Genomic DNA, 27,166 nt, shown 5'->3' with positions numbered 1-27,166 from the left:
ACCACTCTTGTGGAAGTTTCTTAGTAGTAGAGGTACTGTGCTAATTTTGGGTTTTAAAGAATTTTGGATGGAATTGAACAGCATGTAACACTACTTTGTGTAGCATGCAAAAGTTATCTGAACATATACCAAATTGTGCTATGTGCATATTATTCCTACATTTATTCAGACTTGGATATTGACCAAACAACTAGATTTCCCAATCTATTGTCAATCCCTTAAGATTTGGTCTATATCCTAAACTGGGGTATCTACCAGCTGCAGAAATGCCGTTACACTTGCTTTTAGTGTAGTTTTTCTTAAGAATGAACTAAAAACTTATCTTTGAAAGCCTTGTTACCTCCACAGAGGGACACAAGTTTAATTATCACTAAATATATTGTGAATCTCTCGTGGTGGTTTTGTTGTTGTAGAAGTAGTGTAGCAGTGAATACTGTCCATTCTTAAAGTACTAGAGCCTCAAAACAGTTACAAGCTGGTAACCATCAAAAACGATTTTTTAAATGTGCTGTTTATCTCTTTGACAAGTGTATTATACGTATGTAAGACAATACAAGCAAAAGTATCTTTACAGAGTAAATAAAGTGATTAGAAAATAGCCTCAAGGCTCCCTAGTTCTGTTTTTAAAGTTATAGTGTTGCATTTTCTATTAACTTTTTATTTTGTATCCTCTGGAAATTTGCATGTATATTTATACTCTGTGTTAGTTACCTAATGAATTGCACATCACAGTAAACACACTTAATAAAAAGGCACCAGCAAAATAGGTAACTGGATTTGCTCTAGCTACAACAAAACTGTGAAAACATGTTTCAGTACTTAATGTTTTTATATATGTAATAAATATGTGATTTTAAAATTGGCTTTACTATGCATCCATATTCCTTATTCATGCATCAGAAAAATACACATGCTTTGTTATAAACCTCAATGACATAGACTTCACACATGGACTTCCAGTTCATTAAAACTCCATTATTAATATGAAACTCCCTCATGTAAGGCCAATAAGGAAAAATGATAGAGAAAGGAGTATGATCAATGATGACTTTCCTTGAAAAGCTGAACAAAATGAGTGAGAACTCACCAAGGGGGAGGGGGGACATAAGGCAATATATATTATAGAAAAAGACAGTATTGTCCATTTTTATGTGTAAAAGGAAAACCCTGGTCCAAATTACTGTCTCCGAAAAGTAACCAATGAAATAAAATTAAGAGCTTTTTGTACTATTATAACCAAAATACATTAAAAAATAGACTCCAAAGTGTATAAAATCAATTTATGAATTATTATTATATTGGTTGATTCATATAGCTGTTACATACCTGGGGGGCCCACGGTTTACATGTCTTTGACCCTCTATGCATTGATTAGTTGGGAGAGTCTACTATTTCACGAGTAGAGTCAATTTATTCTCCTTTAAAAGCATTCCCAAGGAATTACTGGGATGTAAAGCACATTTATTTACTTGTTTCTGTCTATGCTTCTTTCCTTCTTTTGCCAAGATATAATAGTACAGAACTTACCTGCTTTTAAGAATATCTGAAATGAGGACCATTTTCTTGCATCTGGGCAACATCATATTACCTTCTTCAGGTGGGATCTTGGTCTCTAATTACCAATCGATGTTAATTACCCTTGGGTCAGGTATTCACCATATGAATTAATTATCTAGCATAGAGTGGACGGTGACTGTTAGTGGCTAAGGACGCAGCGATGGAAGGTTGGTGGTGAGAATGGGGCTGTTCGTTGCGTTGTAGCTTGTTGTTTTCCTTCTTGGCATGGTATTTTCATGGTAATATATGCGTTTCCAATCTTAAAAGCAGAGAGAAGATGATTTCTGCTTTTTAAAATGTGTTTAAAAATCATACTGCAGTAAATGACATGTAGCACAAAACCACACCATTTTGACAACTGTAGTATACAGTTTGGTGGCATTGATTCTATTCCTCCTGTAGTGCAACCATCACCGTAATCTGCCCCTACATTTTTATGTCATCCCAAATAGAATGCGCTTCAGTTTTGAATTAAATGTCTTTGTTTTAACAAATGTTGAGTGAGCTCTTAGCAGTATTTCACCGTAGTCTAGAAGCAGTGCAGTTGTTTCTGGTGGTGGGTTTTCTTCCTAATGGAGAGTTCCGTATCTAGTGACTTCTATAATCAGTGGGCAGAGAGATACAGTGTCACTACTCCCTTTCACCTGACACTCCTCTCAAAGGATCTGGCTTAAGATTCAAGTTCAGTGTAACCTCAAAGGGTTCCTGCCTCCTTCCATTTAAGCCTGGCCACTGGTTACTCTGACTCCACTGCAGGATGACTGAGAGAGCTTGCTATTGGAATTCATTGGAGTTAATGCCCGAGCTTCCAAAGAGCAGTGCATAGCAGAACAGACTCTGATGCCCTGCCTTTCGCTCCTTGATATATTTATCAATAAATAGAAGTGAAAACTTGCTGTGCTTACACACAGTGACCTAGTATAAAATAAGATAAAATAAGATGAATACTTTTCCACTGTCTAAGGAGACTCCCCCTAATGGTTAAAGTTTTCTGGGGGAAAAATCATACTCAACTACGTCAAAAAAATAAACGATAGGAAACTGGAATGGTTCTGTCTCCAGTAAATAATAGACTGGTTTTTAGAACTGTACTTCCAGTGTAATTTTGTGGTTAGTCGCTTATGTCTGAGATGATAAATCATATACTTGCACAGGATTTCTGGCACCCCAGTAAATCCTCATCAAGTGCCCAAATGCTAATTTATCATGGTTCCTTAAACAGCACACCTTTATTCACCAAATCAATGATCTATTATAATAGCTTTTTCCCCTATTTTGTTCCCCCTTTGGTTTGAGGTGAGTGACTTCCCTGTGCACACACATTCCTTTTAATTTTGAACTGCTGCTAGAATAAACTGGTTGCTAGAATAAACTTAACCCTAGGATCGGGTTAAAAACACCACCTGAGGATGTCCTAGGTGGTATATTTGATTTTCTTTCTCAAAACATTACTTCATCTAGTTGGCGCAGAACCTGCTGTTTGTTGAATGCAGCTAGGAAGCTTTACAAAACCAAATGCCTGGCTGGTGGAAACCTTAATTTCACTTCCCTTGCCCCTGAACATTCTAATTTAATCGCCAGGGGTAGAGACTTGACATCCGGATTGTTCAAGGTGCTCTTAGTTGATGCTAACATGCAGCAAATTTGGGGAACGATGCATGGAGATAACTTCTGATCCTGGCACTTGGCTTTACTCCCCCAGATTGTCAAGCAGTGTTCTTCACAAGCACTGACTCAAACATCAGGACTTGGAGTCCTTCCCTGGGCGGGCAGAGCCTGTGATGAGGAACTGCAGGAACACAGGCATTAAGAAGCCCCTCAAGATGCTTCCAGACTTAAAGTTGGGAGCCACAGATGTATAAAGACGGAATGCTGCACTGCAGGGTAGATAATGTGATGGAACCTCCAGAAGTGAGTCAGCTGGAGAAGGCTTTGGACAGGACGCACAAGGAAGCTTGATAGTAAAAGAGATGACAGAAGGGGGGAGGTGGTGGTGGCCCCTGGTGTAAAGGGGAAGGAAGGATGCTCCCTGAGCTCTGAGGGACAAAAGTGGGCAAACTTGAAGCAGTCAGCACTTGACTGGTACTGGTTACACTGAAGACTCAGTGACAATCACGAGACTCTCTCCTACTCCCTCAGTTTTGGATCTAGGCCTAGCAGGAGATACCAGTTTTGATGCAGCGTTCTTTGTCAAGGTCCATTCTGACATCTGTAGGAGGAAAAAAAAGGAAACTTCAAAAGTTCTGAGCAGTAAATACTGGCTATCAAAAAACGGTATTGCTGGGTCAGACGCCCAGACACCCCTGTCAGATTCTGGAAAACAATTATGGTGGCTTCTCATTCCACTCTCCCTGCTTCCCCAAACTACCTGAAACTGACCCTTTTCTATTAAACTTACATCTCAAACTACCAGTGGCTACATACATTCACCCCAGAAATAACTAGGAAACAGTTTTTGATCACTATTAGTCCGGGTGTAATTGAAACAAACAAAACAAACAAACAAAAAAACAGAAGCCCTATATTTAAAATTCATGATCATTTCTCCTTTAATTCCCCAGAAACATTTTTAAGCTTTTCCGATTATTCTGCAGCATACTACTATTTATTTGGTGTGTGGATGTCCTACCAGTTTGAATAGATGTTCTGCAGCCAGGCACCCAGAAGAGCCATTTCCAGTGGCAACTCTGCTTATTTATATAAGGGTGGGAGAGAGGGTTGGGAATGACTGGCTTTTACCTTCACCTATGAGCTATTTAAATACTCATGGAAAGCAGCATGAGGAGGTAAATGCACACACTTCCAAATGTACTGCAGGAACCCTTCAAATCTACACGCTTAGAAACTTGTCTTCAAATTGTGTTCAGTGGCACACAAGTCTCATCCCATGCAGTTATACAGAAATACGGGCTGATTCTAAATTGGAAAATGATGCCAACTTGGACATTAGAATGTCTGAAAGCTACTCAGCACCTTTAAGACTCCTCCTGACTGGGTCCTGGATTGACTTAGTCATCTTTTCTTTTCTAAGAGTTCTCTACATAAGCACTACCCAATAGAACCTGCTGGAGTGGTGGAAGTGATACATGCACACTGTCCAGTATGATAGCTGTTAGCTACATGGGGGCAGCTGAACACTTGAAATTTCAGTTAATTCAAATTGAGAGGCTGTAGTCACATTCCTCACAGCTCCTTCTTTCTCACTCTGCAATCCCTTTAAAAATGTTCATTGCAATGTACAGTGGTAGTGTGAGATTTTGGTTCCTACTTAGTTATTCATAATGTAAAGGTTGCAAGGATGGTGTATGGATTCTTGGTAATATGGCAGTGAGAAAGACAGTCTCTGACCTCAGAACATCTAGAACAAGAGCCATATGTTAACCCAGTGATTGTCCAAGTTGTTGCATGATTCACTGAGTCACTGTGATGACTGCTACAAAGAAACGCAGGAAGCTATGGAAATACAAAATGGGGCTCGTACTTTCTTGTAAAATTAAACCAAAAAATTTAATCAGAGTTCTTTTTTTTATTTTTAAAAATATTTATTTTCCCTTTTGTTGCCTTTGTTGTTTTTTTATTGTTGTTGTTATTATTAATTGATGTCATCTCTGTTAGATAGGACAGAGAGAAATGGAGAGAGGAGGGGAAGACGGAGAGGGGGAGGGAAAGACAGACACCTGCAGACCTGCTTCACTGCTTGTGAAGCGACCCCCCCACCCCCGCAGGTGGGGAGCCAGGGGCTCGAACCAGGACCGCTACCGCTAGCTATCAGAGTTCTTTTTATCCATTTAAACAAGAAAAGCACAGGCAGCTTCCCTCCCCCCGAGTTCAAGGTAGGGTCAGGCTGGCAGCTAATGTATGCCAGGCCATGACCTCCAAAAGGTGTGAGGTCTTTCTGATTTAGCTGAACATACACACTGCAAACTTCTGAACTCACTCAAATCAATTCTCTCCTAGACTGCATGCAGTTGTGATGATGTCAGTCACAGATAAGATGTGAGAAAAAGGGTGCAAATGTTTACAGGATATTGCATTTCCTTTCAAATATATGTTTTGACAAAGTTGTTTGGGCTTCCGCCCCAGTTTTTTCCCTCCCTGCTCTTACAAATGTGTATCTGGTCCATTCAAGAAACGATGTGGAAATCAGCCCTGACATCCCAGAGAGACAAAAATGAGACACATGACAACAAGACATATGGCTGAAATACACATCCTTATATGGCCAACACAGACCATATTCCCAGAAATTCATAGATGGAAAACACCACCTGCAGCTAAAGCCAAGAAAACAAAGACTTGACAAGACAAAAAGAGCAATATGCTGCGTAAATGGTGCTGCTCTGAGTGTAGAGAGATAGCCAACTGTATTTGAATGTAAAAAGATGATGAGAAGAAGAAGAAGAAGAAGAAAAAAAAAAGACATGTCCTTAGAAAGTGCTATGGTGGTAAGCACTGCTTTGCTGAAATAGTCACTGGCAGAGTTGCCATATCTTAAAAGCGTTCAAAATCTCAATGCTTTCTCTGTTTATTACAAATGTATGTGCTATTCAGAACTCTGAATGTGTGTTAATGCTTTCGGATATCTGCCTGCATATTTATCTTAATGCGGTGCCATCTGAAAACATGCAGTTGTCCTTCCATTATTAAGTTGTTTTTTTGTTTTTTTTTTTAAACAGCCATGTGTATCTGTGACATGATTTTATCCTTGCTATCTCTGGGGAGCCAGTTTGAATGCCTTCTCATGTGATAAAATAAAAAAAACCCTGATGCCCTCTGTTTAACTATACACCCACATGTTAAACAGTTTGAGTAGTTGACTGGCAATACTTTGTTGCTGAGGTTTTCTAGTTTGATAGCTAGCTTTATAGAGTTTAACTTTTTCCAATACTTGTTTGCATCCTTATTGCCAAAATATGTGTGTAAATTCATATTTTTCCTATGTCCCTCTGATACTTTATACCTCAGGTATTTTGAAGTCATCATTTTTTTAAGTTCCATATTTTAAAGTGAATCTATAACCAACCAATCCTAAGTGATTATAATGAATACTTCAAAGGAGTAGAGACTGTATTAGTAACCGTAAGTCCCATCAGTGGACTGTATTACTTGGAGGGGCACATGCCTCTGTGTGCCAATATACTCAACATAATTTATAAGCTTCTGAGTTCTGAAGTCAAGAATGTATTCGAGATGAAATTAGTGTAACTATGTGATTAATAGATTCATAGTGCTATTATATTGTTCACTGTAGTCAAGTCTCTGTCAGGTGTCTTTATCCTCATGGAGTGTTTATCATTTCCAAGACCATGTCCATGAGTGTCTCCACACTTCCCTGTTTATGAATTAGTTTGTAATTCCTAGATAAAAGATGCCATTCATATTTTAAAATTGTTACTTTAATTCCCATATTACATTAAGAAGCTAAGGTAATCAGGAACCTCTTTGTCTTGTGTATTTGTGTAAATAATGGGATGAATACCCTAATAATACTTTATTTTAATGTCAATTTTACATTGATAGTTTCATTAACCCCTTTTCTTGTTGCTCAAATCTTGTTTTGCCAACAGCTTTCTTTAAAAAAATTAACTTCAGGTGAAATTGCATGCATAATTTTTTTTAGTCTACTATAAGGCTTTTTCTTTATTCTTCTATTTTGTTATTGAAATACACACAGCATGGTAATAGAATGCTGTTTCTCTGAAAATCAGGCAAGTTCATAGATTACTCTGGGACATCACCACTTTGGAGCAGCTATAAAGCCAATCAATTCCAAATAACCTATTATATTGAAAAAAAAAAGGCACTAACTTTGTAAAGATGCCAGTTATTTGCTCTTCTTTAAATCATTTAAATTATTTAAAAAATAAGCCTTCATACTTTCATCCCTAGTATTTTGACACCACTGTAAACATCTTACCATATTTATTTTCCTACTATATTTTTCATCCTTTAAAGTTACTTTTTTAATTTCTCCACATTTCAGCTTTTAAAAAATGTATTGTCATTTAGGCTTTTCTGTAAAGATTGCGTTGTTGCCTTGTATACATTGTCTTGTTTTCAATGCTGTGTTCTGTGTTTTATTATCATATGTTCTTTCTTTTGCTCAAAGGTTTGGGTTTTAACGGTGCCAAGATTCAAGGTTGCCTTCCTCGATTTTGACTAACCTTTCCGGTTTGTGGGAGGAACTTGGGTGCCATTCGAGTGATATATTTTCACTTTGTTTCTCCTAAACTTGTCCTCCCCAGGAGGCCATTATTTCCTATACCCATCTTCTGCTTCACCTTCTGCTTTTCTTAGATTTCTAACGTAAACAGTGTCTCAAAGAGTGTATTGGTAGCTTTAAAGAGCTTAATTTGCATATTTTCCTCTTATCTCAGTACTTGTACTAACTTGTTGCTTTTTTATGTGTAACAAAATATTTATCTGACTGATTGTTCTCTCTTCCCTAATAGTGTATTCTGAAAAATAATGCTTACTACATTTTTGCTTTTGCTTCATGATTAACAGCTTTCAGAGTGGTAAGATGTTAACACTCAAACTAAGCGACATCTGATGTTGCCTCTATTTTGGGTGAGACTGTCATGCTCTCATTTTTTTATATAAACTATATTTAATGAATTATCTAAATCAGTATCATATTTTTGAGCCAATAAAGCTTTGACTGAGTAACTTTCCGGATTAAAAACTCAAGTATTTACTGTTAATAACAGATGAATTGACCCTCCCAAACTTTCCCGTCTTTCGCTCAGTGGGGATTAGTTTAAAAGACTGATGGTGGCATATTTCTTTTTCCCTTTGTAATCACAAGTCATCTCTTTTAAGTGACCCCCATTTTTGTCTCGCTAGGCCACTGTAGGCCACATATTCCTTCCTCCAACGTGTTCTATGGCTCAGAAATGAGGGAGTTTCAAAACCGACCTGACTAGTACTGATTTGTATTTTATTTCATTTTTCAAAAAAACCTTGATTTTCAAATAGTTTAGGTCTCCTCCACCTTGGGGGTGTGTGTGGGGGGGAAATAAATAACCTAGCTTTTCAAGGATCCCGGCCTTTCTTCCTCTGCAAGTGTTCCTGCACCCTCAGCACTTCTCCGGAGCGAGCTCCCTCCCGACGGTCCCCGGAGCCGGGTCCTGTGCACCTGCCGCCGGCCGGGCCCGTCCCTCTCCCGCGGGGCCCGAGCGCCCCGCAGCCCCGCAGCCCCTTCGGGCTCCCCGGTGCCGGCCCGCCACGCTCCCGACCGAGTCCTTTCTGTGGCTTCTGCGGCGAGGGCGAGTGGGTGGTGGGTTAGTGTCCCCCTCGGCCCCCGCACCCCAAGCCCGCAGCACCCCCGGGCGCCCGCCCCGCCCCGCCCCGCCCCGCCCCTCCTCCCGCGCGGCTCCCGGGCGCACACCTGCCCCTGCGCCCGCGCGGCGCGCTCCCTCCCCGCCCGCCTCCCTCCCTCCCTCCTTCCTTCTCCCTCCCTCCCTCCCTCCCTCCCTCTCTCCCTCCCCGCTCGGCGGCCACTGCCAGGGAAGCCCCCTCGCCCCCGCCCTCCTCCCCCCGCTCCCCCCTCCGGCGCTGGCCCTCGCGCGGCGCCCTGTTATTCTGGGTATTGTGTGTAATAAACGTCGGGCCGCCTCACTCTAATCAAGCTCATTACAAATTCTTGCGCGCCCGGGGCCGGAAATCGTGCTCGCCCCGCCACCCCCCTACTCATTCACTAGTTACTTGTCTCGCTGCTTTTAACTCGCCGCCCCCGCCGCCCTCCTCCCCCCACCCCCCCCCCCTTCCCGGCCTCGCCGGCCCGGGTCTTAATCCCCATCCCTTCTCCGCCAGCTCCCGCACCCTGCCCCCGCCGCCTTCCTCCTCCTCCTCACCCTCACCCCTTCCTCCTCCTCACCCCTTCCTCCTCGCCCTCCCCCTCCTCCCCTCCTCCCCCGCCGCCACTCGCTCGCTCGCTCCCGCTCCCGGGACGCGCCGGCTGCTCGGGCCCCGCCGGGGAAGGGCTCGGGGCGGCGGCGGGCGGAGGCTGCGTGCCCGGGGCCGGGGCGCGGGGAGCTCCCGCACTAAGATGAGGAGGAGGAAGAAGAAGCAGCCACGGCGGCGGCGGCGGCGGGAGCGGCGGATGCGCGGAGCCGAGCGGGGCACGGCGGCGGCGGCGGCGACAGCGGCGGGGATGAGTCAACTCATAATTTAATGGGGGCCGAGACGGCAGCAAGGGGGGAGAGAGAGAGGAGAGAGAGAGAGAGAGAGGGGCAGCCCGTCCGGCACCGGCTCGCACGCACGCACACAAACACGCACACACGCGCGCACACCTCTCCCCGTGCCACCCGGCAGCCCGGCCTCGCCACCGGCGCCGCACCAGGCCGCCCTCCGGCCCGCCCGGGGACCCTCCCGAGCCCGCCGCCCGCCCCTCGCCTCCCGACCCCCCTCTTGCATTTCCAAGTCCTCAGCAGTTTGCCGGAGCTTCCTGGGCTCCTTGTTCCTCTCCGCCCCCCGCACCCCAAGTCCCAGTGCCATTGTGGTGCTCCTTGTTTACCTCGGACTCCGGCGGAGTGAGAGCTGGGAGACTTTTTGGGGGGGAGGGGAGGAGGGTGGGGGCGGGGGACGGGGGGTGGGGAGCTGAGCCCTGCTGGGGGCTGGAGGTGGCTGGGGGTGCTTTTTGATTCCCTCCCCCTGCGTCCGCCTCCCCCCACCCCCTAACCCTCCCTCCCTCTCTCTCTCTCTCTCTTCTCTCTTCTCTCTTCTCCCTTCTCCCTTCTCCTCTCTCTCTCTCTCTCTCCCCCCCTCTCCCTCTCCCCCCCACCTCTCCCTCTCTCCCCCATTTCACTCCCGGCTCCCCAGACGCTCGCCGCCCCGCGTCCATGGGCCGGGAGAGGGTCCTCGGGGCTGTCGTCAGCGAGGGCCGGAGCCCCAGGGGCATTTCAGTGCCTTCCCGCGGCTTTTTTTCGCCACCTCCGGCCTCCCTCCCTCGCTGTCCCCCGGTAGCTGCTCACGTCTGGGGGTGCGAGGCTGTGGGAAGAAAGTTTAAGGTTTGTTAATAGCAGCCGCAATTGTCGGGGAGGTGGGGGGTGCTCAGAGGACGACTGGAAGGGAGGCAAGGTGGCCTTCCCCTCCGCCTGCTCGCCGAGGATAACACTGCAAGTGACAGCCAGAAGTAGACTTTCTGTGCTCGCAGGAGAGCCTGATCGAGCAAACAGGAGGGAGGGCAGCCAGGGGAGCCCGCTCTCTCTCCCTCTCCCTCTCCCTCTCCCTCTCCCTCTCTCTCCCCCTCCCTCCCTCCTTATATTCTTTTTCTGGAAACCTTGTCCACAGTAATTTTTTTTTTTCTTTTTAAAAGAATCCTCAGTCACCACCTCGCCTCCCCAGCACCACCACAATGTACTGCTCATAAAGGCTTTGGCTTTGTTTTTACGACCCCCCCCCCCCAAGAATCACCTGTCCGATCAATTTTATCTTCTCCCTCCTCCTTATTTCCCACTCTTCCCTCCTCCCCCATCGAAAACCTGTTCTCCGAGGTTAGACATTTTACAAACCCTATATGTTGTTTTTCGAATTGTGATTTTTTTTTTCTTCCTTTGCACTCTTCCCCCTTCTCATGGCAACTCGTTTAGATATTTATTTTTGCCCTTCCCCCGCTTAGGGGGGGCGGCGTGGGGGGGGAAGAGAAAATAATACAATTTTAGGGGAAGTCGCCTTCAGGTCTGCTGCTTTTTTTTTAAATTAAAAAAAGGAGGATAGAGAAAAGATCAGCCTTGAACTTCTCTTCAAGAACCCGGGCTGCAAAGGAAATCTCCTTTGTTTTTGTTATTTATATGCTGTCAAGTTTTGAAGTGGTGAGTTTCAGGTTGGTTTTGCTCATTTCACTCAGTAAAACTGCAGTGTTTCTGTTTCTAGATAGTACTTTGCTTCTTTGTCTCTTTAAAAGGTCACAGTGAAAGCTTGGCCTGGATCGCGCCGGCCATCTGGAATGGATAAGGGCACAATCTCTTAAAAATGTGATAACAGGGTATGTGGGGGCAAGGGAGGCGCCTAGGTAGCAAGAAACTCACTGGAAAGACTCCCGCACTGCAAAAATAATGTTCCTGAGACCTGACTTTCTTGCATTTCTTTTCCATTTCAAAGGAAATTATTGCTGCGCCTGAGTTGACTTATTTCAGTAATTGTCAGCAGTGGACTTATAGTTTATGGCCTAGGAAATGGGGTTTCAGGAACTCCTCTGCTTTCTGTGTGTCAACCAGACGATACACTAAAAATGGGTTTTCAAATGTGTAACTCAAAAGAAACTTCAGCCTGGCATCTGTTGAGATCTTAGTTCAGTGCTGTCAGTCCAGAAGGTCCCTTTGCAATTCCAAACTGAGGTTTGGTGAACTTTCGCCTTGGGCATAGAGTTTAATGGAGTGAGTTGGGTGTTTTATGTGCATGCAGTTTTGCTTTATAATGTAAAGCCTCTTACTAGATGACTGAGAATTTAATAGGCGCTTATAGGTGCATGTTCACAGGATAATTTTGCGTGACCTATATGATTGTCAACATGTTAACAAAATTATGATCTTTTATCTACTGTACAGTTTACAGTGCTATTAAGCCTTATGTCTATTTCATAGGTTTCTTATAGTATTAACTTTGATGCTGTTGTCTGTTCCCTCCTCCCCTTCCTTTTTTTTTTTTTTTTTTTTTTTGACTCTTTAAGGTGCCCCACGAGTTAAGTGTTTTCTTTTCAGATCAAATGTTTTAAAATTCATCTTCTGCTCTCGGGCAAGGCAACCCAATTTCAGAAAAAGCAGCTCTATTATAATCCACATGAAACATTATAAAAAGTGTTTTGAATAAGTTAATAATCACCACTCTCTATTTTTGGCTTTAGACTGCATTTCAGTATAATGGAAAAGAGTAATCTTGATAAAAAGTGGTTAAAAGAGGCACATTTATTGTTAATGAACCTCATAACCAGAAACAGATGGGACCTGGAATCAGCGGTGAACCTTTAGTTCTCTGTGTGCCACCCTGGAGTACAAGGATAAATAGCCATTATTTCTCAAACTTTATAGTTCTTCAATCAGCACTCTTAAGGTTGCTTTTAAAACTATATATAGATTGTCATTGCTCCCTTCTCCCCATTTAACTCTTTTCATTAAATGGGGCAAAGCAATCTACAGTTAAACAGAAACAAATAGAAAGGCCATGCGGATACAAACTGACTTCAACAAATTTGCATCTAACTAGGCACTCTGTTATATTGACTTTTTGAAGTGCAAGTATGTCCAGTTACCAGACAGCTGGAAGAAGCTGATAATCAAAATATGTTCTCTTGTTTCCTAAATAGGAAAAACTCTTTCCCTTAGTACTGATAGGAACAATACTTGAAAGTATCATTTTAAAGTTCCATAAATGATTTTGCTTGCCTGCTCTTATAGAGATCTAGTTAAAATTACTTTAGAACTGACTTCGATATTGTACAACTGGTTTTTAATGTGAGTAGTATGAACGTTAATGTCGGGTATGTAACACAGCTGAAGAGCATTATATTTTTAGCTTTCTGTTGGTTTTTCCTGAAGTTAATGAAGATGTTGACATCATTGTGTATTGAGATTATTTTTGAATGCTGGTGACTGTGTTTTACCAAACTCACCAACATTTTTTTCCCCCGAAAAAGCAGGTTTGGTGCTTTAAGGTGTGTGCCACAAAATCATTTTAAGTTGTGAACAGCATTCTATTACTAGTGGACACCTAAATATTAACTCTGAGACCCTCCACCTGTAATGACTCAGTGTCTAGGATATTTGAAGAATTCATTCTACTTCTGTGCTTATGGGTGAAATGACCTAGTCACATGCTTGAGCTGAGACTTCACTAGATCTTTCATAGGTTGCATCACTCTAGAGACTTTGATAAGAGGAAACGTCTATGAATTAAAATTGTTAGAGAGCATTGTTTTCTATGTTCTTTTGAGATGGCAAATGCATTTTTTCATCCCTCGTAAAAATTAAACGCTATGTAGACATATGATTCACATTTAGCTAATATCTTACACTGTGATCATCTTTCCTTCCATGATTAAAGTGTTGGCACTGCAGAATTATACTTTTTTTTTTCTCAACCAATGTTTATGGTAACTCATGTTCTAAAAGTACTCCTGTTTCTCCCCACCTAGTTTCTTTTTTTTGATAGGTGATAAGTTACTTTTGTATAGTTTTGGGTTTTGGTATAGTTGCCATTAATTCTTACTTAATTTGATTGGAAATATAGTGCTTCTGTATAGGAACATAGTAATATCTGCATTACATATCTGGCTAATAAATCTTACAAATGCATTTTACTTGTGGAGAGATGTATCTGGTGGCAAAAAGTGTGTGTGTGTGTGTCTGAGAGTCCACTGATAATAACATTTCTTATCTTTTTTTTTTTTTTTTTAATTCTGGCAGGTGAACTTTATAGGATAACTGAGTATGGATCATTTGAACGAGGCAACTCAGGGGAAGGAACACTCAGAAATGTCTAACAATGTAAGCGATCCGAAGGGTCCACCAGCCAAGATTGCCCGCCTGGAGCAGAATGGGAGTCCGCTAGGAAGAGGAAGACTTGGGAGCACAGGTGCAAAAATGCAGGGAGTGCCTTTAAAGCATTCAGGCCATCTGATGAAAACCAACCTGAGGAGAGGTAAATAGAATCCTTTCAAGCAGAATCCTGGAAAGCCTTGAGTTTGGAGATGGAACCAGTTTCCACTCTTGTGTGGGCTTGAGAGGCAGAGTTTGTTTCTGTCTGCTCCTTTCCTTGATTTTCTTTCCAGATTTGAAATTAGTGACATTCCTGGCTGCAGGGTCAGCCACGTTGAAGGAGTGTAGACCTCGCATCAACCTCTACTGTAATAGCATCACTGGGCTTGCTGGATAAGGAGGGAATGCTTGGTCTTAAGTTACACAAGGCTTCCGTGGACAAACTTGTTATTATAGGAGAGGAAAGGAGATGGATGTTGCTGGATCTCAAACTGATTAAGAACCAAGGCTCTTAGATTATTTGAGGGACCGTCTTAGTGTTCTTACATGACTACTAGTTGTAAGTCAGTTACAGAGATAAGGGAAACCTTGCGAGATATGATGGGAACATCTCGTGAGACCATTTTTGTGGTTTATTTTCTTAAGGGCATATTCATGAATTAGTGAAGAAACCTGATGCTTCTCTCTCCTTTCTTTCTTTGCTTTTTTTTTTTTCTTTTCTATAGTTGGATGTTGAGAGCAGCCTTAGATAAGTTTGGTTGAAGACTGTGTCACTGCAAGACGTGACTTCTTTGCCAATTTTATGTGAAATGGATGAAGCTGAACAAGTTTGTATTTAGTGCAGTTGTCTGTGCAAAGCAGTGCCTGTTAGGGTATAGTGTGCGTGCCTCCTAATAGTCTTTATTTTGTCTCTCCCTGTTCTAAGGATTCAGATTTTTTCTTACTTTTGTTAAGCGAGGGATACAAATACCATCTTTTAGCAACCACGAATATTAAGTAGATAAAGTTACAAGGCAGAGGAATTTCATTGTGTTTGATGCATAACATTTATCATACAATCATTTATTTTTTTCCTTGGTTTGGAGAAAACAAAGAATATATTGATCCTGAAATGAACAGACACAGCAGTCCGTATTGTTAGATCTTTATCTATTAAAAATGGAAAAACAGCACTTCAGCAAATTCTTTGGCCTCTACTCATGATTACCCTATTTATTGATTGTTTGCCAAGAATGTATGCATCGTAAGAAAGCCAGGGTAAGAGCATTAAAAATATAATTTATTACGGCTTTTCAAACAGTGCATTAATATTGCACTGTGAAGCACTGGGGCTCTATAAAAAAGACTTTCTGACGCCTGCAAACATATAAGTTCCATAAATTCCTAAATAGGAGATTTCAGCTGTCTCTGGTATTATGTGATATTTGCACAGCAAACTTTAATGCCAGGACAGTTTTAGACAAGGATTCTACAGACTTCACTGCTCCTTATGGCAGACGTGCTGTTTACACAGGCTCATAAACCTTCAGCAAAAGCTTCTAAGACTGCCTCCAGGTTTAAACCATGTGGTATTTTTAGCATTCAGCAGTGACCAGTGCTCTCCCCTTTTAATGCTGAAAGGTTATGAAGTTGCTGTAGTTGGAAGTCTCACCAGACTCTCACAGAAATAATCGGATGGTTCAGAGAAGGCTCCTGTCCTGCCTTAAGCACAGTATCACGAGGGTAGCTATGACAGTTTGTTAACATTTTGCAGCTAGATGTAACTGTTTTGTACTAAAAGCCACCTTTATCGTCTAGGGGGCCCCTTTAACTTTGGTCAGTAGCGTTCCAAAGTAAAGCCAACATATCTGTGTGACAAACCTAGGTACTTCCTAGGTGTAAGGTTCAGCATCTATAGAACTCATCCATATTATCCTGTGAGGAAAAGCCAATGCCTATGTTTTTGTTGCACTAACCCAGCTCTTTGAAGACATCAGGACAGGGGGAGGAGAAACCAGAGTACAGTAATTTCACTTCCTGTTCAGATGCTGGTTTTTTTTTTTTTTTTTTTTTAGGTTACATTCATAATGACTTATTTTTAAAATGAGTTCAGTTGTAGAAGGTTCTCTGCTTACTTCAAAAACAGTTCCTCAAGCTTTTTGGTAGTGGTGAATCCCCCTTTTACCCCCTGCTCCCCCCCCCCCAACACATATACATACACGCACCATTTTTCACATGAATTGGTTCTGTTTTTTGGCAGGTGTTAGAAAAAATTTAGCTGAGATGAAAAAGCACTACTTTAGTAAAAGGGGTTGGGTGCTTTTGTTTACTTGCTGAGAAGTTTTTGTCAGAGCACCTTTAAACCAGGGAAGGTGACACTGCTGCTCTCCTTACTGTGGTCTCCCCACATCTCTCCACATGATCCCTGATGGCTTCTCTCCCTCTGGTATAAAACAGCTGAACGAACGACAAGAATATTCGAAAGTTTTGCTGCTTGTTTTTCGTGTCTAGGCTGTTGGGTACCTCCAGATGAGTTCGTGAGCTTTTCTAAGTAAAACCTAAAGGGGAGGGGGGTTTATTTGTCAGAGCTAGGCTTTCTCATAACAGCTCACTAAAGAGCTGGTGAAGGTGCACATGTCGAAATCTGCAACTTGGGCTGCTGGCTTTCAGCAGAAAGCAAGCAAGCAGAGTATTTCCAGAGGGCATCTCTGGCGTCAGTAGAAAATCCTGATTTTTAGCTGTGTCTGGTATGCACTAGTCATCTCGAGAAGTTGGTAGGATTCTGGGAGGCTGAGGGCAGAGCTTACAGAGGCATGGATGTTAGAGGACTCATTAGGGATCCTGGGTGCCCTGTTAAAGTAACCCTTGTCATCATTTATGCTAAAGATGATACCCTCCTGGCAGTTTGCCATAGTACAGTTCAGATGTGTCTGCTTTTAACCCTTTTCTGTTCATCACTGAAAGTCTGACAGTTCAGTGCCTGCTAGAGCACTCTGTGATTTCAGTTTCTAGAAGGTTCCTTTCTGATAGTGCTGTGGCCTGTACTTGTTAGTCCTCTTGCTATAGAGTTACTACACGGGGTTAAGTAAATAAAGTAAATAAATAAATTGAATTTAGGCAGGTTTCCTTGATCCTAGTATGCCCTGATAAAGCCAGCTTTCTTTTTTTCCTCTCATTTGTATACTGTTTACTGTAACAGATTGTTCATTTTAGAGATATATGTTTATTGAGATCATTATTAATCATGAAATAAATATATTTACATTATGTGCATTTTGAAACTATATTTTGAGCACCATTTTGATGAAATTGTTTTTTTTTTAATGGAACCATTATAGTAAATATCTTTAAGGAAGAAAGAAAATGCTAATAATTTTGAAATCAGGGTAATTTGGATATCAACAGGAAAAGTTTCATATCAGTGTGTAGGAAGCAGGAAAGTGAGTTGTTTCCAATGCAACTGTAATAGCTATGGTTGCACGTTGTATATCACTTTCAGCAGATCAGACAAGACACTTCTCAGTGTTCTTACTTGATCAAAAAGGTAATTCTGCAATAAGTGACTTTAGAAAATGCATGGTTAAAATGGAACTCCCTAATCACCAACAAGTTCACATTCTATTTAGATATTTCTCTTACAACTTAAAATAAGTGTGTGTGTGTGTGTGTGTGTGTGTGTGTGTGTGTGTGCGTGTGAGAGAGAGAGAGAGAGAGAGACTGAGGGAGAGAGAGAGAGACTGACTGTTTTTCTGTGCCCTGTCTGCCTTGGAAACAGTCTCCGTTTCCCTCACTGTTATGAAGGTTTATTTTTTGGCTTAGAGTCTCTTCTCTCCTCTGCACCCCAACTCTATTTCTGAAGATTGTCGGTTTGCATCTTTTTACCCCCCTGTCTTTTTGATAGGAACCATGCTACCAGTTTTCTGCGTGGTGGAACATTATGAAAACGCAATTGAATATGATTGCAAGGAGGAGCATGCAGAATTTGTGTTGGTGAGAAAGGATATGCTTTTCAACCAGCTGATAGAAATGGCACTGCTGTCTCTGGGCTATTCGCATAGCTCTGCTGCCCAGGCCAAAGGTAAATAATGCATTCATGGGGTCGGAAAAATTGCTTGGCATCCTTTGTTTATCTTGCAGAGACATCACTGAATGGTAGCCTGTGTGTTACATTGGTTCTTGTAGACTGTGGCTTTAAAAAATTGGCTTAATTCAGTTTGGTTTAGTTAACACACATTTTGCTCGTGTGGAATGTCGAGGTAGATTTTTTTTTTTTTAAATTACTTCAGCTGAATCATTAGTATGCTTATTGACCTTAATAATCTGCTCCACTGAGGACCCACAAGGAAGTGAGGAGCGTATTTGAGCAGATGGACTGTTGAGAGTCAATTTGCATTTATGACTGAATATCTAGTTCTGTTTCTTTTATTCTGTTTCTGATGGTTTTATGGGCTGTAAAGTATTTTTCAGTGCCGATTCCCATTGCAGTAGAGAATCTTATCTAAATCGTAAAGCCATTTATAACTGGTTTAGCTATGTCTCATTAGAACTTCCTATAAGTTAGGAAAATGTGGCCTCTGCATAGGTTTTTATTGATGAGGTTTTATTTCCAAAATAGTAAACAACCCAGGAGTCATTTACATAATCTCACAATTTGGAAAGCTCAGCTGTGAATATTTTCATTGACCTGTCTTTTAGAGGGAAGAAAATCATTCAGACCGAGCGAGATAACAGTATTGTTTGTGGTGGAGGGGAAAAAAGAAACATATAAAAATATTCTTTTCTAATAGCTATATCGTCCAGGAGGGAAAATACTTGGTGACATATTCTCTCTATCTGGAATAGGGCTAATCCAGGTTGGAAAGTGGAATCCAGTTCCACTGTCTTACGTGACAGATGCCCCTGACGCTACGGTAGCAGACATGCTTCAAGATGTGTATCATGTGGTCACATTGAAAATCCAGTTACACAGGTGAGTGAGGACACCATTCTGGGCAGGTGTTCTCCTTACCCGGTCTCTTGAAATGAGACACCTCTCTAGCCACCCCTGAATTTTTATTTACTCTATTTCAGACAGGCTAATCTGTCCTGTTTTGTGACCTTAGCCCTTCTGGTTTATTTTCCCGTCTTCAGTGTATAATTTAAAAGCAAGCCCCTCCCCAAATGTGTCGATGTGCACAGGTTATCAAAAGACCAGGCTTCTCATATGTAGTCAATTAAATAATGCATTACAAGAAGGCATTTTACATAAAGTTTACTTAAGAGAAAAATATTTTTGCATATCATGAACAGTGCCATCTGTGTACGTTTGGTGAAAGAATGCCTTATTCACTCTCTGATTTATTTATCTCTCTTCTGCCATTCGGATTCGTATGAACAGAGTCACGAGAGGAAAAATGGTTAATACGTTAAATGCTGTCCACGGTGGCTCGTGAGAAAGCGGTACACCTTAAATTGCCTTCCCGAGCGCAGCAGAGCAGGAAGGTAGAAGTAACATGAAAAACTAGCCACCATGGGTAGCTGATGTATAATTCATGCGTCGATACAGCAGATGTGTTGTATAAAGTAATTAACTAATCGGAACAATCAGGAGACCGGGAGCAATCTCCTGATGCATCTGTTTGATGCACAAAATGAAATCTGTCTGTCTTAAAGGAATGTTCTGCAGCGGGATGCAATCTCGTCATAATCCCCTCTCTAATCTGTGTCTCAAATAGTTGCCCCAAACTAGAAGACTTGCCTCCTGAACAGTGGTCGCACACCACGGTGAGGAATGCTCTGAAGGACTTGCTCAAAGACATGAATCAGAGTTCACTGGCCAAGGAGTGCCCCCTCTCACAGGTATTTAGCACAGCGTGGAACAAATATGATGACCTCTTGGGCAGTCTGTAGTGGGAACCCAAGAGATGCAAAGTGACTGGCCACTGGTGATTTTTTTTTTTTTTAAATATATGCCCGCTTCATTCGGAACAGGGCCTTTACATTTCCTTTCTCCCTTGCGGAAAAGAGAAAGAGAAGAACAGTTCAGCACGATGGTTCATGCCTAGATTCTTCTTTGAGTGCTCCAGGCCTGGAAGCTGCGTTTTCTGAGTACTCTTTATTTCAGAAAGAGCAAAGATGGCCTGACTTCCAGGAAGCTTTGCAAGTGGCAGTGTCTTTGTATGTGCTATTAACACTGGGCAACTTGTCATGCTGCTGGAATAAGAGTATCGTGCTTATGAGAAAAGGGAAAAAGAACATTTGGTAAAAGTAATTACAAAGTAAGAATGGAAATTGCTTACCTGTAACTAAAAGTGGAATTATTCATCAGGATTTTTTTTTATCAGTTTTATGGCATCAGTTTTATTTTACTTTATTTTTTTAAGTGGAATCTTCTGTTTTCCTTTGAGATGCCTGTCCTATCATAAGGGATTTTTTGAGATGAGGCAGAAATTTTCTGTGATATCTTCGAATGAGTTTTGGTGGAGGGCAATTAAAACCGGAGTCATAGACTGTCTCTCTGTACTAAATTTAAAACCAAAGATGATTTTTGATAATGCTAACCTGATTTTAAGTAAGAGTGCTTTTGTTTAAATGAATCTGCTCTTAGTGGGCTGTTTCTGTGGTCACTGTTACAAATATGTTATCATGTCATCTTTGGTGTTCAAAGACATTGTAAGGTCATTCCATGGTTTAGTATAACTGAAGTGTGGTGTCTTAACTATATTTTTATCATTTTCTTTGAATTTCAGTTTAAAATGTCACTGTGTTAGTCTGACAGTCACTTGAACTTGAGTATGTGATGCTGCTATAAACATTTCTGTGATTGAGGTATCTCTCCACACCCACCACCATCATCTCCTCCTCCTCCTCCTCCTCCTCCTCCTCCTCCTCCTCCTCCTCCTCCTCCTTAACTTGATAGAAACAGAGTAGAGGCAGGAGGTAGGGGGAAAGAGGGATAGAGAGAATGAGAGACACCTGCAGCACTGTTTCATCGCTCTTGGAGCTCTCTCTCCCCCAACCCCTCGCCGGTGAGGACCGGGGGCTTAAAGCCAGGTCCTTACACATGGCAAGGTGTGTTCTTTACCAGATAGGCCACTGCCCTGCCCCACAAAATGGATTTCTCTTGTGAGGCTTGTGAAAATACTGCACACCTCTGGAAGAGAGCTCCTGGGCTGTGGTGCTCCCGTTTCAGGAAACTTCCTGCATTTTAGGTTTGCAGCACTATGGTCCGCTAGGCTTACTTTGACATTTGTTAGCAATTATAGGAGCGAAGCTCATGTTTTCAGTACATAATTAAAGATGGCTTTCTGTATTCTTTTAAGGTAAGCTGTAGCCACAGGTAAAATAGTCTCTTTTTACGTGTTCATTTCTTGAAATTCAGAGCAAAATCTTTTTGCCATTTTTGCTTATTTTTTTTGCTCTCCTGCCTCTCTCACCCTGGTAATAGAGAGGATGTGAATTTATAACCATCAAATAAAAGTAATTTAAATTAATTAAACACAGTTAAATCAATAGGATGATATAATGAAGCAGGTGACTCTTTTTCCTCTGGGACTTTGTTTTGCAGACAATTCAGATAATGTATCATTTGGTTCCTAGCATTGCAACATCTGAATTGTCATAGAAATAAACTTTGTAACTCAGATTTTAAAATACATACAAGTGCCCCATACAAAAATTTCCTACATCTTCATGTTAGTAATTGTCCCATTGATTTTGTAAGTAAATTCAAGCAAAGATAGAAGAATTTACTCTGAATTAGAGAAGATACTACCACAAGTATTTATCGATACAGGCAGTAAGGACCGATTATTAAATGACATCAGCATTGAACCAATCAATTCCACCGCACTGTAACTTATAAATATGATTGTGAATTACTTAATGTTATCAGGGGAAATGAATTGAACACAGATAATTATAACATTAAAACACATGACAAAATGAAATTCAGGACTCGGTTTTGGAGTTGTACCCTGGTGGATTTCTGCAGAGAGGCCTTCAGAAGAACACGGCAGCAGGAGACCCCTCTGTAGTTAAGGAGTGAGACTATGCAGTAACTTCACCATCAGTTGGAATCACGAAGCCTTTTTCTTCTTCTCCTCCTCCTCCTCCTCCTCCTCCTTCTTCTTTTTTAAGAATTGATTTTTTAACTGATAAGACAGAGAGAAATGGAGGCAGAGGAGAGGGAGGCAGGAAGGAGGAGAAACACCTGTAGCAATAATTCCCTACTCACTCGTTAAGCTTCTCCCCTGCAGCTGGGGTCTGGGGGCTTGAACCCGGGTCCTTGAACATTGTAATGTGTGCAGTCAATCAGGGGCACCACTACCCAACCTCCCCCTTCTTCTTTAGGAAAAAACCTGAGAAAATTATGCATAGTTTAGTGATGATGGTGGCAAATACTTGAAATTAACTTAGTATTTAATATTATGAGGAAGTGCAACTTGTTTGCTAAATGAGGGAGTTATTTTATATTCTGCATCATCTTCTTTCATTCTCTAGAATGAATCTATGAACTAGATATCCAATTGACTATTTTAATTATGAATTATTTTCAATGTATTTCCTTATTTTCTGACCGAAGTTATTAAAAGAAATACAGGCTTTCTAAGGCGTAGGTCCAAAGTTAGTGCTGAGCTGGGCAAAACCGTTCTTTGTTTTTCATAGTAGTTAAGCTTAGGTAATGAACATGCTACAGTGAAAAATGCTAAGCAAACAAGCACCGCCTCTGTCTTATACCAAGAAATATGAGGTGTTAAGACATTTTTTTTAAAAAAAATTTATTTTCCCTTTTGTTGCCCTTGTTGTCTTTTTTATTGCTGTTGTAGTTATTATTGTGATTGATGTCATTGGTGTTAGATAGGACAGAGAGAAATGGAGAGAGGAGGGGAAGACAGAGAAAATGAGAGAAAGACAGACACCTGCAGACCTGTTTCATTGCCTGTGAAGCGACTCCCCTGCAGGTGGGGAGCCGGGGACTTGAACCAGGATCCTTATGCCTTACGCTGATCCTTGTGCTTAACCTGCTGCACTACTGCCCGACTCCCTGACATTTTTTTTTTTAATGGAGTTTGCATTCATTCACTAAGGTCTTTTAGTCTAGAATTTATCATAGGCATTTTGTACATCAAGGGTTTTGCTTGCTTAACATGATAAAAATAGACCAGTGGTCAGTATCACTATAGGGTCCTTTAATAATATATCGGGCAGAAATTTCACCCTTTGGATTCAGAGACTTTTCCACATAGTCAGAAGGTCAAGAGAAGTATCCAGGAATTTGCCCAGAGTGTCTTGACAAGCTCAGCTTCCAACTTTCTTAGGAGGGATGTCTTATACTTGCTAAAATAAATAACTAACTAACTAAGTAAGTAAGTAAATAAATAAATAAATAAATAATCACCTGGCTTCTTAGAACTTAGAGGTTCATCCACTCCTATCTTACTTGGTAGATGCTATGGTCAATTGTCCCTAACGCTGAAAGTCAAAATACTAGTTAGTAACTGAAAAGTTATTCCCCAAGGATACATTTTAAGATAAGTGTTGGTTTTTTAAAATGAATGCTTGTTTCTGGTACAATATTGTTCAGTAGTATTTATTTCCTCCAGCTGTAGGAATCCTATACATGCTTGCATGGTTTCATTTACAACGAATGCCTTTATTTCTGTTATTGCTTTCCCATCATAAATATGCCCAGATAGAGTGACATCCATTTATCAGGGTTTTTTTGTACCCTGTCTTTATTTTTATCAAGTGGCATAAGACTTAAAAAGCACTTAGCTCATTATAAATCTGAGGTTGGGCATTTTGTTACCTTTTTTTTTTTTTCCTGTGGATGTGGTTAGATAAGGTAGATGTTGTATTCTGAATTGCAAGCAAGGTGGAGAAAATAACATCTGGCTTGGGGACAAGAAAGCTTAAGGTTATGATAAATATGAGAGCATGCATTCAAGAGGCAAATGAGGAATCTAAAAAGTAATGCTTGGATTTATACTAAAACATTTCATTTTGATGCTAATTTTCTTTGAAGTTTTAGGAATTGAACTTAAACCCTGAATAAACAAGTATACTTTGATAAGTATAAGATAGATTATTATTTTTTTTCCTCTAAGTAAAAAGGTCAGTAATTATTTCTACCAACCTAATGTCTTCCTTTAAAATGTTGAGGTTGAAAATTCTTGTTAAGTTTGTATCCAGTAACTTTTACCTTTACCACACCACACCACACCACACCACAGCACACCACACCACAGCACACCACAGCACAGCACACCACACCACACCACACCACACCACACCACACCACACCACACCACACCACACCACACCACACCACCAGACTTTCATATGCTAAAGCACCGGACCATTTTCTATTTCATTTTTTTAAAAAAAATTAACAGGATATTATTTATTTATTTATTTGAATAAAGACAGAAATTGAGAGGGAAGGGGGAGATAAAGAGGAGAGAGAGGCACCTACAGCTTCATGTCACCTTATGTGAAATTTTCACTCTGCAGGTGGGGGACAGGGATCCGAACCTGGGTCCTTGCACACTATCATGTGTGGCCCTCAACTAGGTGTGCCACCACGCAGCTCTGCTGTGTCCTTTCTTACCGGAGGAAGAGTACATGAAAATTTGAATTCTACATAACATCAACATTTTTGTTTTCAAGTAGCTTAAGGTACATAAACTTGAACATTTCATTTAGAAATGAGAACATGATTTTTCTGTTTTTCTTTGACAGTATATAAGAACACAGATGTCTAAGTAGTAGGAGAAAAACAGAGTTTACTGTCTTCCCCCCCCCCCCCAGCCCACCCCCGCCTCCAACCTCAAAGCATAACATTTAACTATCCTGGGACTCTGAAGTTCAAGTCATTTCTGTAGATATTTTACCAAAATGAAATAATTACTGATCTTATACTTATGGTTAAAAAAAAAAAACCCAAATCTGACACATTTGCTTTAAAAGTACCATCACTTATGCCCTTAATTTAGAACCTGAGAGGGTGGTTTAGATCGTTGGGACTGACGTCAGGAATAATCTGTCTGCTGGAGGTTCCCAGAGGTTTGAGTGTGACATCTCTGTTGCTATTATTTCCTTCCCTCTGCCTCTCACATCTGTCTGGATCAGGAGGTCTGATGGAGTAGAAGTGCCTGGTTTTGAACCACCAGGTAGTGTCAGACATTTTCACGGGTACCAGGAGGTTGTAGAATTTCTCATTCTGCTGGGAGGTATAGACCTTCGTCATCCATGAGCCTGTGATGGAGGATAAAACTGGCAGTGCTGTCTAAAAATAGACAGCTTCCTTGGTTGAGCTCTGCTTGTAAGATTTGTATGTTTACTTTTCCCAAGTATGAAGTTAAAAACCTTGTTCTTAAAGATCATGTATTTCAAGTAAAAGCTACACGAAGGAGTTTTTTTTTTTTTTTTCCCCTTTCTCTTTTTCAAATTACAAAACTTTGCCCAGTCTTTACCCTACCAGTGGTGGAAATCTGAGGTTATAAATATCTGCTGAGCCAGGCAGTGGAATACTTGATACTAATTGGATATTATTATCACTTTGAGCAGTTGCAGTCCATAGAAGAAGTGGTGGAAGCTGTCTGGAGAGCTGTGTGAATGGCTAAATTTACACCGAATCATTTTTCTCTCTCTGTTTTTGGAACAGTTCCCCCTTCCCCCCCACAATGGGGAAGCTTCCTTCAGCGTGGTGGTGGGTGGGGCTGGGGCCAGACCTAGGTTCCAACTCGGCAGAGGACTACACTCACTCTCAGGTGAGCTGTCTGGCTGACGCGGGATCCGCCTCCTACTTTACTGTACTGACATTTTTCACTTTAGCTGTTTTGTGTTGAGAAAATGTCTGGAGTATACATTACTGTCCTCAAAATTACAGATCTTCCTTTTTTGAATCTCAGATATTCAGCTTATTTTTAGTCAACTTAGAAACATAAAGATTTTGCTGTAGCTTGATATTAGCGCTCTGTAACCTTTCAGATATATTAATCAGAAAAGCTGAACTTAATAAAGCATCTAACTTAAAATAGATGATGTCAAATGTTTTATAGCCACTATCTTTTCACAGCAGTAAAACATAAAAGATTTAAAACATGCCAATTTATAGGGTGCTTAATAATGTGTAAGTACTTCAATTTCACTTAATAGATTTTTACCTATGCTTTGTTTTAGCTCTGAACAGGGTTCCTTTGACCTTAGAATCACTAATGTAAGGAATATTATTACCACACCACAAAAATACTTCCTCTCTTTTAATTTTTTTTTCAGACTAAGACTTAGGAATAGACATGGCTTGAGAGAATGTTTATTAAATGCTGTTTTCTTTTTTAAATTAAACAAATCTATTTGATTTTCTTTCTGAGACAGATAGCTTTCAAGATTTTTGTTTTTATTTTTCACAATTATAAATTTCAAGTTGAACTCTATCTGGATTCACTCTTTAAATTTGCTTATGTCATGTCAGATTGAGGTACCAGAATTAAGCTGGGAAACAAACACCTCATATTCAGAATAGTAAAAAAAAAAAAACAAAAAAACTGTACACTCAGTTTTTTTCAGTTTTTTTCCCTCTTTCTTGGAAATTGATTATAACGTAACCTGAATTTTAAAAAACATAAGAGGGCCTTTCTAATAACAGAGCGCCTCAGCCAGGCTCTGCAGCTCATTGCCAATTGAAGTAAGGAACGCACTGGCTGTTGGGACTTTTAAATCTAGACTTAAAAGTTATTTGTTCTGTTGAGCATTTTTTCAATGATTCTACTAGGAATTGTATGTGTTTCAGTTTTAATTTTAACTCATAATGATTGTAAAGCACCCTGGGATGCTTGCATGAAGGACGCTCCAGGATAGAAAAATTCTACTGTGTCCTGATACACAGAATTCTTGTTGGGTGCCGGCATTTTATCAGGGGCAGTTCATAAGCTTGAAGTCTTCCTCACTGTAGAGAAGGTGGCTGACTTCCATTAATCTTTTTTCTTTCTTTCTGTTACTCTAAAACTTCATCCTCTGTTGCCACTTTTTCTTTCTTAAAAAACACTTATTATGGGAGTCGGGCAGAAGCGCAGTGGGTTAAGCGCAGGGGGTGCAAAGTGCAAGGACAGGAAAAAGGATCCCGGTTCGAGCCCCCGGCTCCCCAGCTGCAGGGGATTCGCTTCACAGGC

General features: G+C 41.1%; 1 protein-coding gene and 1 pseudogene across 5 annotated transcripts in view; both read left to right on the top strand.

Moving 5' to 3' along the window:
* The window catches only part of SATB1 (SATB homeobox 1), a 104,351-nt gene that overhangs the window by 10,829 nt on the left and 66,356 nt on the right, over nt 1-27,166 (top strand). For 2 of the 5 annotated variants that reach the window (XM_060180870.1, XM_060180872.1), the window contains exons 2-5: nt 13,962-14,196; nt 17,914-18,090; nt 18,855-18,981; nt 19,727-19,850. In XM_060180870.1, coding sequence (XP_060036853.1) covers nt 13,986-14,196; nt 17,914-18,090; nt 18,855-18,981; nt 19,727-19,850 — 639 coding nt within the window. In that variant the 5' untranslated portion in view covers nt 13,962-13,985. Of the gene's footprint in view, nt 1-10,342; nt 10,569-10,751; nt 11,384-13,961; nt 14,197-17,913; nt 18,091-18,854; nt 18,982-19,726; nt 19,851-27,166 lie in introns of those variants that run through there. The other 3 variants (XM_060180871.1, XM_060180869.1, XM_016191091.2) reach the window with 3 other exon arrangements.
* On the top strand, nt 1,049-1,089 carry LOC132535379 (small nucleolar RNA SNORD116; annotated as a pseudogene).

This window comes from Erinaceus europaeus, chromosome 21, assembly GCF_950295315.1.
Source record: "Erinaceus europaeus chromosome 21, mEriEur2.1, whole genome shotgun sequence".
Taxonomy (NCBI): Eukaryota; Metazoa; Chordata; class Mammalia; order Eulipotyphla; family Erinaceidae; genus Erinaceus; species Erinaceus europaeus.
Note: the sequence above shows the minus strand (reverse complement) of the source record. Positions and strands in the feature narration are given on the sequence as shown.